This window comes from Nicotiana tomentosiformis, chromosome 6 (assembly GCF_000390325.3).
Source record: "Nicotiana tomentosiformis chromosome 6, ASM39032v3, whole genome shotgun sequence".
Lineage (NCBI taxonomy): Eukaryota > Viridiplantae > Streptophyta > Magnoliopsida > Solanales > Solanaceae > Nicotiana > Nicotiana tomentosiformis.
The window spans coordinates 42,406,073-42,422,051 of record NC_090817.1 but is presented as its reverse complement, the minus strand read 5'-3'; the positions used below and the strand labels follow the sequence as shown (position 1 = coordinate 42,422,051).

The window sequence follows — 15,979 nt, the reverse complement described above, 5'->3', positions numbered from 1 at the left end:
TCTTTTTCCATGTTAATTCTATGTAGTTCTTTACTATAATCATGTCTGTGAAAGGTCAAGCCCCGGTAAATCTGCATTATCAATTGATGAAATGGTCTGCAAATATACGTTTAAGTAGCATGGTCTTCCACCTAGACTGTCTGATTACCTATTCTGTATCACCATAGCTTCTTGTCGTTGATTTCCTGAAATGCATTAATATCTTAATCAGTAGCAGATTCAAACTATGACTTATTTTATCGATTTTTCTTTTAGGAGGATTTGGCTATTTGCTTGTGTTGTCGATCTGAGTCCACTGTCATTTATAGTACAAAACTATAAAATAAAATAGACTGCATAATTTGGAAGTGGTTGTAGAATAACGAATGCAATATTTTCAATGTTGAAGCTGATATAAATTTCTGATTTTGTCCAAAGATAGCCAAAGCGGAGACAAAGGATACCCACTTTCAAATAGAAAAGAAATGGAATTTGGGTACCCGTTTGTTTCCAAATTCGGTTGACATTGGGAAGAAATAGAAATCTAATATCAGCTTCAATGTTGATGATACTGGTCAATTATTCTACATATATCTCTACATCAGCTTTTATTTGGCCTTGGGCCTGCTAGCTGATGAGGATGCAAGCAGTAACTTAGCTTGCTGCAAAATCTGGAAATGTTATAAGAGTATTCAGTTTTGCTTCAATGGCAAAATAGCTTAAGAATACATGCTGTTCTCATTGCAGTTTGACTTCTCCCGTTTCTGCAGGCATTACCCAGTCGACAGGAAGCTCTTATAGTATCTGCGTGGCCACCTACTTCACTTCCCAGGGATATTGATTCCATAAAAAAATTTGAGAACTTACAGGCATTGGTGAGTTTGATTATCAACTTTTCTTGTCCCAATTTTCATTTTATCTATAATTCTAGTTATCCTGGATAATTTATCCCTTCCATAAATTCAGACTAGAGCCATCAGAAATGTACGAGCAGAGTATGCAGTTGAGCCAGCAAAACTTATTTCTGCATCTATTGTTGCAAATCCAGATGTCATTCAGTATATCTCTGTAAGATCTCCACCTTATTCATAAACTTCCCTATGATGATAACTTGTGGACTGTGTTCGGATAACTATTCTTTCTGAAAGGTGGTGGCTATGGTTTTTTGGTATCATTTTCCTGTGTTACTAATCAAACAAACACGATAAAATGCAGGAGCACCTAAAAATAATGGACCTTTGAAATGCAACAAAATTAATGAACTTATCAGTTAATATGCGCCTAGTTTCAAAATATGTCTAGATTCTTTTGATTTTTGCAGGAGATGCTGAAGATTATCCCATGACATTCTATAAGACATTGTAGAATATTTTGCCTCTACTATGAAATAATTACATACCATACTATTCATTTTTTGATTTAAAACATACCATATTATTCATACACTGAGATTCTCAAATAAGGAGCCTTTGTTGACGTTGTTGATAATCAATTTACCAAGAACTACTCTCTCATCTTTCCTCCTTTTTACATGGACCAACAGATTTGTGGTCGTTATCATTGCTATCTTGTTTGATGAATACTACGCAATGGGATACATGTTGAAGGAAACATTTTCTCTTTATTCTGTAACACTTCTCATATAAAATTTGATTAGACTAGAAATGATCACATATGATAGAGAGTGTCAGTAACATGTTGAAAACTTGATAGGATAAGACATGATCACATACGATAGATAGTGAGTAGCACAAAGAGAAGAATAAATGAGAGGTCGCTTGAGATAGTTTGACCACATTCGATGTAGACCTCCACGATCATTGGTCTGTAGGTGCAACAGAATGATGATTGGAGATTATTAAAAGGGACAAGCAAGCCTAAAATCGAATGCAGAAAAGTTGTTGTTAGTTAGTTGTTATGTAAATAAGCATAGTCCTACATGGAATAGGAGTAGTGTAGGTATTGTGTATTGTTATAAATCGGGGTACTTGTATTATAGTTAATGTACATCAATAATATAATTTTCCCGTGTCATATTTCTCACATGGTATAAAAGCGGCAGTGAGAAAACATCTGGGAAAGAAAACCCAGCCGAAACAGTCGCCGTGCTTCAATTCCGACGACCTTTTTTGGGCTGTTTTTCGCCAAACCAATTTCTATTAGTGTTGTGCAAAAACCAACACCAAAACAAGGTCCCCCAACCCCCGGCGACCAAACCCCTAACCGACACCTCCGACAGCCGACTTCTCATGCGCTGCCACTCGCTGATCAGAGACAACTTTTTTCTGGCGAGATCTACTCCACGCGCTGGCGTGTGGAGCCCTTTCCGGCCACTTTTTGAAAAACTTTCTTCAGAAATAGTTGGATCGTCTTTTAATTCCGAGCCTACCCGTAATTTTCTTTTTTAGTTCCGATCACTTTGAAAATTTTCCGACAACTATAATAGTTTTCCGGCAGCTACAAGATTTTTCCGGCAGCTATACTGTGTTTTTCCGGCAACTATAGTTGATTCTTTGTTTTATTTGGTGCTAATTTGCTAGACCTCTTTTCAATCCAATAATGTCTCTGGGAATTGATTTTTTTGGGTCTAAAAATACGGGTTCTGGATGTTCCGGTATTATGATCACCTCAGAACCTTTAATGGGAAGTTCAAACTACTTAACTTGAGCTTCATCTGTTTAGTTGTGGTGTAAAGGTCAAGATGTTCAAGATCATTTAACAAAAAGGGCTAGCGAAGGAGATGAAAAGGCCAAAGCACTTTAGGAGAAGGTCGATGCTCAGTTATGTAGTATCTGTGGCGATCTATTAATTCCAAGTTGATGCCCTTGTTCCGTCTATTCCAAACATGTTATTTAGTTCGGGAAAAGGCTCATACTTTATACACTAATGACATATCTCGTTTCTATGATGTGATATCGCGAATGACAAGCTTGAAGACACAAGAATTGGATATGTCTACTTACTTGGGACATGTACAGGCAGTCAAGGAAGAATTTGAGAAGTTGATGTATTGAAAAGCAACAAGTGCAACGACAAAAGATGTTTCTAGTTCTTACACTCGCTGGACTTCCTAATGACCTTGATTCAGTACGCGACCAGATTTTGGCTAGTCCGACTGTCCCTGCAGTTGATGAATTATTCTCTCAATTATTCTCTCGGATCGGATCGGATCGTATTCAAATTACACCAATCCGAATCCGATCCAATCCGAAATCCGAAATTGAACGGATCTGTTCGGATTTCGGATATCCGATCCAAATGAACAGCCCTAGCACTAAGTCACCCAGTGATCTCATCTCAGACACTTGACTCCTCTGTTCTCGCATATCAGACAGTGGAAAATCGGGCATCTTAAACTGTGGAGAATAGACGAGGAGGAGGTCGTTTTGGAAGATCCATACCCAAGTGTTCTTATTGTCATAAACTTAGACACACTCGTGAAGTGTGCTATTCTTTGCATGATCGACCACCCAAAAATGCTTATGTTGCTCAGATGGAGACTACAGGTAACCAGTGATTTCTTTATCTGAAGGAAAATATAATGAGTTCATTCAGTATCGAGCAAGCAAGTAGACATCTCCACAAGTAGCCTCGATTGCTCAGATTGATACTTCTGCTGCTGATAATTCTTTTTCTTGTTTTTCCCAGTCTAGTACTCTTGGACCATGGGTCATGGACTCAGGCGCTTCTGATCATATCTCTTGTAATAAATCACTTTTGTCAAATATTGTGTATTCACAGTCTCGTCCCACTGTTACTTTAGCTAATGAGTTTCAAACAAAGCAAAACGAGTTGGACAAGCTAATCCCCTATCTTCTGTCACTCTAGATTCTGCTCTTTATGTCCCTGGCTGTCCTTTTAGTTTTGCATCTGTTAGTCGTTTGACTCGTGCCCTCCATTGTGGTATATATATTTTATTGATGATTCTTTTATTATACAGGACCGCAGTACGAGACAGGTGATTGGCACATGGCGTGAATCAAAAGGCCTTTACTACCTTAATTCACACAATCCCTCCACAACATGTCTAGTTACAGATCCTCCAGACCTAATTCACAGACGTTTAGGACATCCAAGTTAATCCAAGCTTCAGAAGATGATGCCTAATTTGTCTAGTTTGTCTATTAGATTGTGAGTCGTGTCAGCTTGGGAAACATACCCGAGCCTCCTTTCCGCGTAGTGTTGAGAGTCATGCAGAGTCTGTTTTCTCTTTAGTTCATTCTGATATATGGGGTCCTAGTAGAGTCAGTTCAACCTTGGGATTTCGTTATTTTGTTAGTTTCATTGATGATTATTCAAGATGTACTTGGTTTTTTTTAATGAATGATCGTTCTGAGTTGTTTTGTATATTCCAGAATTTTTGTGCTGAAATCAAAAATCAATTTGGTGTTTCTATTCACATTTTTCGCAGTGATAATGCCTTAGAATATTTATCCTCTCAGTTTCAGCAGTTCATGACTTCTCAAGGTATTATTCATCAAACATCTTGTCCTTATACCCTTCAGCAAAATGGGTTGCACAGAGAAAGAATAGGCACCACATTGAGACTGCTCGCACATTTCTCATTGAATCTCGTGTTCCGTTGCATTTTTGGGGCGTTGCAGTTCTCACAGCTTGTTATTTGATTAATTGGATGCCGTCATCTCCCCTTCGGAATCAGATTCCACATTCGGTATCGTTTCCCAAGTCACCCTTATACTCTCTTCATCCTCGTGTTTTTGGGAGCACATGTTTTCGTTCATAACTTAGCCCTTGGGAAAGATAAGTTAGCTCCTCGTGCTCTCAAAGTGTCTTCCTTGATTATTCTCGTACTCAGAAGGGATATTGTTGTTACTCACCTGATCTTCGTAAGTACCTTATGTCATCTGACGTCACATTTTTTGAGTCTAAAACCTTTTTTTACCTCTTCTGACCACCTTGAGATATCCGAGGTCTTACCTATACTGACCTTTGAGTAGTTTACTATAGCTCATCCTTCACCTTCAGCCACATAAGTCTTACCCATACCAACCGTTGAAGAGGTTAGTGTTGCTCCTAGATCCCCAGCTACATGAACACCACTCTTGACTTATAATCGTCGTCCGCGCGCAACATCAAGCCCAGCTGATTCATGTCCTGCACCTGACCCTGCTCCTATTGTGGACTTGTCTCTTCCTAGTATACCGATTGCACTTCGGAAAGGTATACAGACCACACTTAATCCTAATCCCCATTATGTCGATTTAAGTTATCATCGACTGTCATCACCCCATTATGCTTTTATATCTTCTTTGTCCTCTGTTTCCATCACTAAGTCTACAGGTGAAGCATTGTCTCATCCAGGCTGGCGACAAGCTATGATTGACGAGATGTCTGCTTTACATACGAGTGGTACTTGGGAGCTTGTTCCTCTTCCTTCAGGTAAATCTAGGTAAATCTAATGTTGGTTGTCATTGGGTTTATGCAGTCAAAGTTGGTCCGGATGGCCAGGTTGATCGACTTATGGCCCGTCTTGTTGCCAAATGATATACTCAGATATTTGGGCTCGATTACAGTGATACTTTCTCTTCCGTGGCTAAAATAGCATTAGTCTGCCTTTTTCTATCCATGGCTGTTGTTTCTTTATCAGTTGGACATTAAGAATTTTTTCTTCACTGTGACCTTGAGGATGAAACTTATATGGAGCAACCACCTGATTTTGTTGCTCAAGGGGAGTCTCGTGGCCTTGTATGTCGCTTGCGCCGGTCACTTTATGGTCTAAAGTAGTCCCCTCGAGCCTGGTTTGGTACGTTCATCACAGTTATCCAGGAGTTTGACATGACGCTGAGTGAAGCTGATCACAGTCCGCTTATAGGCGACTGGTTGGTAAATTAAATTATCTCACAGTGACTAGACCTGACATTTCCTTTCCTGTGAGTGTTGTAAGTCAGTTTATGGATTCTCCCTGTGATAGTCATTGGGATGTAGTTGTCCGCTTTTTTCGGTATATAAAATCGGCTCCAGGTAAAGGGTTATTGTTTGATGATCGAGGCCATGAGCAGATCGTTGGATACTCAGATGCTGATTGGGCAGGATCACCTTCTGATAGACGTTCTACGTCTGGATATTGTGTGTTAGTAGGAGGCAATCTGGTGTCTTGGAAGAGCAAGAAACAAAATGTAGTTGCTCGGTCTAGTGCAGAAGCAAAATATCGAGCAACGGCTATGACAACATGTGAGCTAGTTTGGATCAAACAATTGTTCAAGGAGTTGAAATTTGGTGAAATCAGCCAGATGGAACTTGTGTGCGAAAATCAAGCTGCCCTTCATCAATCATCAAATCCGGTGTTCCATAAGAGAACTAAACACATTGAGATTGACTCTCACTTCGTCAGAGAAAAGATACCCTCAGGTGATATTGCTACAAAGTTTGTGAAGTCGAATGATCAGCTTGCAGATATTTTCACCAAGTCCCTCGCTGGTCCTCGTATTAGTTATATATGTAACAAGCTCGGATATGATTTGTATGCACTTACTTGAGGGGGAGTGTTAGTTAGTTAAGAAAATAAACATAGGCCTACATGGAATATGAGTAGTGTAGGTATTGTGTATTGTTATAAATAGGGGTACTTATATTATAGTTAATGTACATCAATAATATAATTTTCCCATGTCATATTTCTCACGGTTGCCTCAAAAGATCTACAATCTTTCTGAATCATTGCAGAGCTTTCTAAAGACAGAACACAATGGAAGCAAAATATCCGTATAGGTGATACCAAATTATTTGTATTAAGGTTTAGTTGTTAGACTTACCTTCAATTTGGTGTTTGTTAGGAGTCCTTTTATTATGGTTAGACTTTTATGTCAATGTAGGAACAAGTGAGAGTTTAGACAACCTCTAGTTTTAAAGTGTGCCTTATAAGACAAATTACTGTTTGATCTGTTTGGTCCTGAATAGAGCACCAGGATTTAATAGGAGTTGTCTGGTCAACCCCAGATTTTTTTGGCATTGAGTTATATTTGATATCTTTGGGACTTAGGGGCACACACAATCTCAGTTACCTTGTAACAGCCATTTGCATGTAGACAGGGAAAAGGTTAAATCTGGTTAGGAAACTAACTGGTAAACTTCTTCTATCTTTTTCTGAATATTTTTCCCTGAAGTTCAATGTAATCCAACAAAATGCAATCTCTAAGTTAATTCATTTTGAACGTATCTGAAATTTGTACAAATGTTTTTTATAATATTTACGTGATGAGCTGAAACAGATTGCTGGCCCCATTAACTGTACTGGGCCTGCTAAAATACAATTTGAACTCCAAAGATGAACTTTTCTTATTACTGATTTTTTCGTTATTCTTTCACTGTTTAGCCTGTTTGGTTGACACCTGGTTACCGACCATCTACGAAACTCATGGTGGTTGAATGGATAAGGTGTGGAAGGTGGGGAACACAGTATAAATAGTCTATGCTCTATTTTTTCTGGCAAAATTTTTAAGGTTACTTTTTCTTTTTTTGGGTTGACAAAAAGGATATCGAGAAAGTTTAATGATTGGAAGGTTAATTTCTTCTCTATGGGTACTTAATTTTTTCAATATCATTCCGATAAGCACGTTTTATTGGCTTTCATATTACTTTCTTGAGGACCCCAAGGAATGTGGGATTAGGAAGTGACGTGCCCTTATGTGATAGGTAGAAAAAGCATTTGGTAGTGAATTCTCTGATCCATTTTGTTACAACATACTATTTAAACTAAAATTTAGTTAAAAGATGTACAAAGGTACTTACTCCCGCTAAGGATTACCTTAGCTACGACTGAGGCTTTGGAGGCAAATTTTGCCTTTTTTTACTTTTTCTTTGGGTTGACAAAAAGGATATCGAGAAGGTTTAATGATTGGAAGGTTAATTTCTTTTCTAGGAGTACTTTTTTTTTTTTTTTTTAAGGTATAGACCATTTCTCGATTTGTGCATGCCATCCTTGCGATAAGCATGTTTCATTGGCTTCCTATTACTTTCTTGAGGATGTCACGACCCAAAAATCCAACTAGTCGTGATGGCACCCAATCCAACCCGCTAGGTAAGCCAATTAACAATAAAACAATTCAAATGAGATTCAAATAAGAGGAGGAATGATAATACAACTGAACTTTTATATAAAGAATTCCCAAGGACCGGTAGTACAAGTCATGAGCCACTAAAACTTAGATTTTTACAAAAATTGAATTGAAATAATTACAACATCTGTTTGAAATATAAATGAACAGAATCCGAATCTAATGCTACCAAGGACAAGTGATGGTCATAACTGTAACGCAAGTACAACTTCAATGTCAGCCCTCGCCGTACACAGCAGCATCAACACAAGGATTTGCACGCAAGGTGCAGAAGTGTAAAGCAGGATTTCCGCAGAAGCGGGAAAAGTGGACCGCATCTGCGGTAGCGCAAAAGGGGAAGCCGTGATCGCAGAAGTGGGGATGTGCGCAGAAGCGCAGTTTGTGTCGCACCTGCGCTTGCGCAGAAGCTGTGCCTGTTGCGCAGGTGCGGAAGAGCGGACTTCTAGTGTTTTCCGCAGAAGCGGAGTTTTGTCGCAAAAGTGACTCCGTAGAAGCGACTCTTTTGTTCGCAAATGCGAAAATGGCTGGGCAGAAGCTATAATTTCGAGGGTTGGTCGTTTTATTCACATTTTTGAGACTTGGAGCTCGGTTTTGGGCGACTTTGGAGAACACGAATTGGGGTAGGCATTCTTAACTCGGATGTGATTATATTTCGCGAATCTATCTTCATTTTTGGTAATTGGATTATGAATTTTTAAGAGTAATTGGGTGATTTTGTCTAAAATTTCATAAAGTGAATTTTCGAGTTTTGAACGATTCGGAGTCGGATTTGACTAAAACTAGTATGGTTGGACTCGTAATTGAATGGGTTGTCGGATTTTGTGAGTTTTGTTGGGTTCCGATGTGCAGTCCCGGGTTTGACTTTTGGGTTGACTTTGGACTTTTGATTAAAGATTCGACCTTTATCGATAAGGTTTGTTTCCTTTGGCATTATTTGATGTTCTTGAGTTGCTTTTGGCTAGTTTCGAGCCGTTCGAAGGTGGACACGCGCGGGATGAAATTCTGGAGTGTCGTTTGGCTTGCTCGGTATGTCTTGGCTTAGACAAAATGTTAGACAAAATCCCCCAATTCCTCTTAAAAATTCATAATCCAATTACTAAAAATGAAGATAGATTCGCGAAATATAATCACAACCGAGTTAAGAATGCCTACCCCAATTCGTGTTCTCCAAAGTCGCCCAAAACCGAGCTCCAAGTCTAAAAAATGTGAATAAAACGACCAACCCTCGAAATTATAGCTTCTGCCTAGCTGTTTTCGCATTTGCGAACAAAAGGGCCGCTTCTGCGGTGTCGCTTTTGCGACAAAACTCCGCTTCTGCGGAAAACACTAGAAGTCTGCTCTTCCGCACCTGCGCAACAGGCACCGCTTCTGCGCAAGCGCAGGTGCGACACAAACTGCGCTTCTGCGCACATCCCCCCTTCTGCGATCACTGTTTCCGCTTTTGCGCTACCGCTGATGCGGTCCACTTTCCCCGCTTCTACGGAAATCCTGCTCCCAGCCTTACTTCGCTTCTGCGCCCACATGACCGTATTTGCTGCTCCGCACCTGCGCCCAATATTCCGCAGGTGCGGTCCAACAAAGACCAGCCATCACACATGAATGAAAGATGATCTGAAATACGTCCGTAACTCACCCGAGCCCCTCGGGACCCCGTCCGAATATACCAACAAGTTCCATAACATAACACAGAACTACTCGAGGCCTCAAATCATGCATATCAACATCGAAACGACGAGTCGCACCTCAAACCAAATCTAATGAACTTTTGAAATTCCAACTTCTAAAACTCGTGCCGAAACATATCAACTCGGAATGAACTCAAATTTTGCACACAAATTCCAAATGACATAACGAAGCTATCCCAATTCCCGGAACCACAATCTGAACCCGATATCATCAAAATCAACTCCCGGTCAACTTATGAAAATTCCAAACCTTCAATTTTCAACTTTCGCCAATTAGTGCCGAAACCATCTAGAAATATCCAAATGCAAATCCGGGTATATGCCCGAGTCGAAAATCACTATCCAGAGCTAACAGAACCATCAACACTCCGATCCGGGGTCAAATACTCAAAAGTCAAACTTGGTCAACTCTTCCAACTTTAAAGCTTCAATCATGAAATTCATTCTTCCAAATCAATTCCGAATAACTTGAAAACCAAAACCGACGATTCACACAAGTCATAATACAAACGATGCTGCTCAAGACTTCAAATAGCTGAACGGAATGCAAATGCTCAAAACGAACGGCTGGGTCGTTACAGAGGACCCCAAGGAATGTAGGTTGAGGAACTGATGTGCCCTTATGTGATCAGAGGCGGGGCTAAAATTGAAAGTTTGTGAAATTTATCACAAAACCCATGGCTCGTCTTAGCTACTGAGTTTGCAATTAAGTATTTTAACATATTTAATGATATCTTGATACAAATATAGAATTTAAACAAGTGTCACCGGGTTCGGCCGAACCCGTATCAAATAGGCTAGCTCCGCCCTGTATGTGATAGGTACAAAAAGCATTTGGTAGCGAATTCTCTGCGCTCCATTTTGTTACAAGATACTATTTAGACTAATATTTAGTTAAAAGATGTTGTACAGAGATACTTACTCCTGCTAAGGATTACCTTAGATACGACTGAGGCTTTGGAAACAAATTTTGGCTTTTTTACTTTTTCTTTGTGTTGACAAACATGATATCGAGAAGGTTCAATGATTGGAAGGTTAATTTCTTCTCTAGAAGTACTTATTTTTTTTTTTTTAAGGTATAGACCATTTGTACATGTCATCCTTGCGATAAGCACGTTTCATTGGCTTCCTATTACTTTCTTGAGGATCCCAAAGAATGTAGGTTGAGGAAGTGATGTGCCCTTATGTGATAAGAGGCGGAGCTAGATTTGAAGTTTATGGGTTCTAAATTTGCCACAAAACCCATAGTTCGTCTTAGTTACTGGGTTTGCAATAAAATATTTATATATATATTTAATGAATTTCTTAATACAAATGCAGAGTTTAAGCAAAAGTCAATGGGTTCCCGAACCCGTACCAAATAAGCAAAATTAACTACATATAGTGTTCACTATCTGCCTTCTGAGTCAGTGAGGTCAGCTTACCGCATGGCGACCATATTATAACAGATCAGTCACTTCTGTTTGTTCTCAATTTTGTGCTATATTAAATGCATTTCTCTTACCAGAAGAAATTTATATATGACTATGTAGATTAAGCACATGGCTATCACTTAATGCAGGGAGAGAGGGAAGTTTTGGCTCTTCTTTCAAGACTGGATTTGGGAAATGTCAATTTTGCAGAAGCTCCCCCAGGTATGTCGAAGTCAAGTATCACACGTTGCAAAAGGTTGATAAACCCCGCATCGTTAGAGCTCTCTGGTTTAATGTTCTTTTTCGTTGTAGTTTTATCTTAATATGAGATGAATTGCAGGAGATGCAAATCAGTCTGTCCACGTTGTTGCTAGTGAAGGTCTAGAAGCTTATCTTCCTCTATCAGATATGGTGGACATCTCTGCTGAAGTTCAGCGTCTCTCTAAGCGCCTTGTCAAGATGCAAGCTGAATATGATGGGCTGATGGCTCGTTTGGGTTCTTCAAGTGTGAGTTCTCCATTTTCTCATTTTGCCGGATAAATAAATTGAATGGCAAACTTAAATTTACTTCAGAATTAATTCCTCACAGTAAAAATAAAAAAAGCAATATGGTACTTAGTGGCAAATACGTCCACATATTGCGAATTAGAAATAAAGATGTCTTACTTTTCCATTTACTTTAAGAAATAAAGATGTCTTACAATGTCTTACTTTTCCATTTACTTTATCAAAAGATAGTTTTATACTATTAATTTGTGTGCATACATACCATTACTTCTATTTGATATACCAAGAATGGTGCAACTACGCAAAGTTTTATTGTGAACGAAAATTGGAATACCTCAGATGCAAAGGAGGCTTTCTAGTTTTTTCTTGATATGTTCAATATTTCAAACAGTACATAGTTAAAATCTTACAGTATTATGTCTTGCTTCTCCATTTCCACTTTTCTATGTCACGGACCTTATAGAGTTACTATGTGCAGTTTGTAGAGAAAGCTCCTGAGGATATTGTTCGTGGTGTCCGAGAAAAAGCGGCAGAGGCAGAAGAGAAGCTGACTCTAACTAAAAACCGCCTTAATTTCCTCAAGTCAAAAGTTTTGATTGCAAATTAGTTTCATTCCAACAATCCTTTATCGCCGCTTACCCTAGTTCAACCCACTAGAGGTTCATTACATTATTTTTGAGCTTTTAGCTCGATATCAAGATGAGTAGCCTCTTCCACAAGAACAAGAAGGCGGAGATCATCTAATCGCATTCTCGTAAGGCATTCTTTCATCTTTCTGCACCTCGACCAGTAGTTCCATCAAAAGGGTACTGCTTTACTTAATCTGTGTTGTGCTTCAATCTAAGAGTAGGGCGTTGAAAAATAAAGCATCAAGTGGCGGCTTTTACCCATTTTTCTCATTAACCCCTAGAAAGAGTGGGTGGGTGGGGTTTAGCTGATGTACAGAATTATATTTTTGTGAACATTTGTCATGGTAGTGATCATTATTGCTATATTCCATGTGTTAGAGTTGACTCGATTTCAGCTTTTACACAGAAGCACAAGTTAGTCTTTCTGTCTCTGTTACCATTTTTCTATCTTTTCAAAATCTTGTTTGGTCGTCATCTTTTGGTTGTAATTTGTAACAAATGGCAGTTGAGATGCTCATAATTGTTAGATGCATTAATCAGATGTTTTTCTTTATTTCTATGAAATCGTTGCTAGATTTTATACTTTAAAACTAATAGGAATCAAATGTGAATCCTTGCTGCTGTATTTATACGCAGAATTCACGTTGGAGAAGGACAGTGAAGCCTTCTGACTAAAGTTAGTAGTAATTAGTAGGAGTAATAGTTAACATGGGCAAGCTGATCTGCCCACGTCAAAAGTAGAATTATATATTTGAAGAATCTGCGCAGAAAATGTCTCTTTCACTTTCTTGATTCATTGATGTGCTTGCAAAATGGTTGTGCCTTTTTGGTGAAATAAGTCGGCTCTATGTTATGTATCTTGATGCCTCTGCCTGGATTACTTGGACTACGGTCAAATTTTAACTATTTGGTTTTTGACACGATACTTTCACTGATCTTTCTAACAGTGTTTGCGAAATAACCAGAAAGAGAGAAAAATCGAAAGTGCTGATTCATTATAATATATATTTTTTTTAATTTTGTTTGTTCTTCAAACATGATACTTAAATGCTTTTTGTCAAATTAATTTTTTCTATAACCTTCGAAGGTTAAGAAAGTTTATTTGGTAGATTACCTGCCCGGCTGCCTTTGCATATTAGCTATGCATGATGATGGGATTGTCGACTCGCTTCATGACTACCTTGCGATTAATGTTGGTGACGAGACCTATTTCTTTTTTAAATTTTATTTTTGGTGAATATGAACAGTTTAACTACTTTGTACAAATATTGATAGGATGCGACAGGTATTTTGAATGTGATTAGTTTGTAGATTGAGCATGTGTGGGGAACTAAGGTGTATCACTGTCTTTATCCGACGAAGCTCCTTTTGGATTATACAAATTCTGCCTTTGAGTGTGATTTTTATCCTATCGTATAGATTATCGCTAGAGCATACATTTAGATTCAAAGCAAGATTAGTGAGTTTTGTTGAATTTACAAGTGAGTTACAAAGCATATGCAGGATCATTATCTAGTTCTTTCAAAACACAAGGGTTAATTGAATTGTCTTACTAGGACGATTCATAGTTAACATTCTTCATCAGAAGAAATACTCTTAACGGTGTTCATAGATTTATCTAGTATAGTTTATTGACTAATCAATAAAAGAAAAATTGTTTTCGAATCCCATTAGTTACCCAAAAATTAAGTAAACAATAAACTCACAAAAGTCATCGCAATTATAAGGGAAAAGGCTCAAAAATGACCTTGTGGTATATGAAATGGATCAATTATAACATCCGTTTAAACTTGAGTCCACAAATGACCTTTGCCGTTATAGAATGGATCTAATAATGCCCTTGTGTTATTCGAAATAGATCTATTATAACCCTCGTTTAAATTTGAGCCCATTAATGACCCTACCGTTAAAGAATAGGTCTAATACTGCTATTTTCCTCAGTTAGTAATGATTAGGGATGTAAATGGATATTTAAAAATCGATTAAACCGACAGAACCATTCTGATAGTCTTGCATACTAGTTCTTTTTCCATGTTAATTCTATGTAGTTCTTTATTATAATCATGTCTGTGAAAGGTCAAGCCCCGGTAAATCTGCATTATCAATTGATGAAATGGTCTGCAAATATACGTTTAAGTAGCATGGTCTTCCACCTAGACTGTCTGATTACCTATTCTGTATCACCATAGCTTCTTGTCGTTGATTTCCTGAAATGCATTAATATCTTAATCAGTAGCAGATTCAAACTATGACTTATTTTATCGATTTTTCTTTTAGGAGGATTTGGCAATTTGCTTGTGTTGTCGATCTGAGTCCACTGTCATTTATAGTACAAAACTATAAAATAAAATAGACTGCATAATTTGGAAGTGGTTGTAGAATAACGAATGCAGTATTGTCAATGTTGAAGCTGATATAAATTTCTGATTTTGTCCAAAGATAGCCAAAGCGGAGACAAAGGATACCCACTTTCAAATAGAAAAGAAATGGAATTTGGGTACCCGTTTGTTTCCAAATTCGGTTGACATTGGGAAGAAATAGAAATCTAATATCAGCTTCAATGTTGATGATACTGGTCAATTATTCTACATATATCTCTACATCAGCTTTTATTTGGCCTTGGGCCTGCTAGCCGATGAGGATGCAAGCAGTAACTTAGCTTGCTGCAAAATCTGGAAATGTTATAAGAGTATTCAGTTTTGCTTCAATGGCAAAATAGCTTAAGAATACATGCTGTTCTCATTGCAGTTTGACTTCTCCCGTTTCTGCAGGCATTACCCAGTCGACAGGAAGCTCTTATAGTATCTGCGTGGCCACCTACTTCACTTCCCAGGGATATTGATTCCATAAAAAAATTTGAGAACTTACAGGCATTGGTGAGTTTGATTATCAACTTTTCTTGTCCCAATTTTCATTTTATCTATAATTCTAGTTATCCTGGATAATTTATCCCTTCCATAAATTCAGACTAGAGCCATCAGAAATGTACGAGCAGAGTATGCAGTTGAGCCAGCAAAACTTATTTCTGCATCTATTGTTGCAAATCCAGATGTCATTCAGTATATCTCTGTAAGATCTCCACTTTATTCATAAACTTCCCTATGATGATAACTTGTGGACTGTATTCGGATAACTATTCTTTCTGAAAGGTGGTGGCTATGGTTTTTTGGTATCATTTTCCTGTGTTACTAATCAAACAAACACGATAAAATGCAGGAGCACCTAAAAATAATGGACCTTTGAAATGCAACAAAATTAATGAACTTATCAGTTAATATGCGCCTAGTTTCAAAATATGTCTAGATTCTTTCGATTTTTGCAGGAGATGCTGAAGATTATCCCATGACATTCTATAAGACATTGTAGAATATTTTGCCTCTACTATGAAATAATTACATACCATACTATTCATTTTTTGATTTAAAACATACCATATTATTCATACACTGAGATTCTCAAATAAGGAGCCTTTGTTGACGTTGTTGATAATCAATTCACCAAGAACTACTCTCTCATCTTTCCTCCTTTTTACATGGACCAACAGATTTGTGGTCGTTATCATTGCTATCTTGTTTGATGAATGCTACGCAATGGGATACATGTTGAAGGAAACATTTTCTCTTTATTCTGTAACACTTCTCATATAAAATTTGATTAGACTAGAAATGATCACATATGATAGAGAAACTTGA

At 38.0% G+C, this 15,979-nt stretch overlaps 1 protein-coding gene across 10 annotated transcripts in view; it reads left to right on the top strand.

Annotated features, from left to right (window-relative positions):
* The window catches only part of LOC104120427 (valine--tRNA ligase, chloroplastic/mitochondrial 2), a 60,596-nt gene extending 44,898 nt beyond the window's left edge, over positions 1-15,698 (top strand). For 7 of the 10 annotated variants that reach the window (XR_011408528.1, XR_011408526.1, XR_011408531.1 and 4 more), the window contains 7 exons: positions 750-854; positions 946-1,047; positions 11,301-11,373; positions 11,492-11,658; positions 12,137-12,412; positions 15,059-15,163; positions 15,255-15,462. Coding sequence is in view for 2 of the 10 variants with exons in the window: in XM_070177296.1 (XP_070033397.1) it covers positions 750-854; positions 946-1,047; positions 11,301-11,373; positions 11,492-11,658; positions 12,137-12,265 (576 nt within the window). In the remaining 8 variants the exon portion in view is untranslated. Of the gene's footprint in view, positions 1-749; positions 855-945; positions 1,048-11,300; positions 11,408-11,491; positions 11,659-12,136; positions 12,852-15,058; positions 15,164-15,254; positions 15,463-15,609 lie in introns of those variants that run through there. The other 3 variants (XR_011408527.1, XM_070177296.1, XM_070177297.1) reach the window with 3 other exon arrangements.
* The last annotated feature ends 281 nt before the right edge of the window (positions 15,699-15,979 follow it).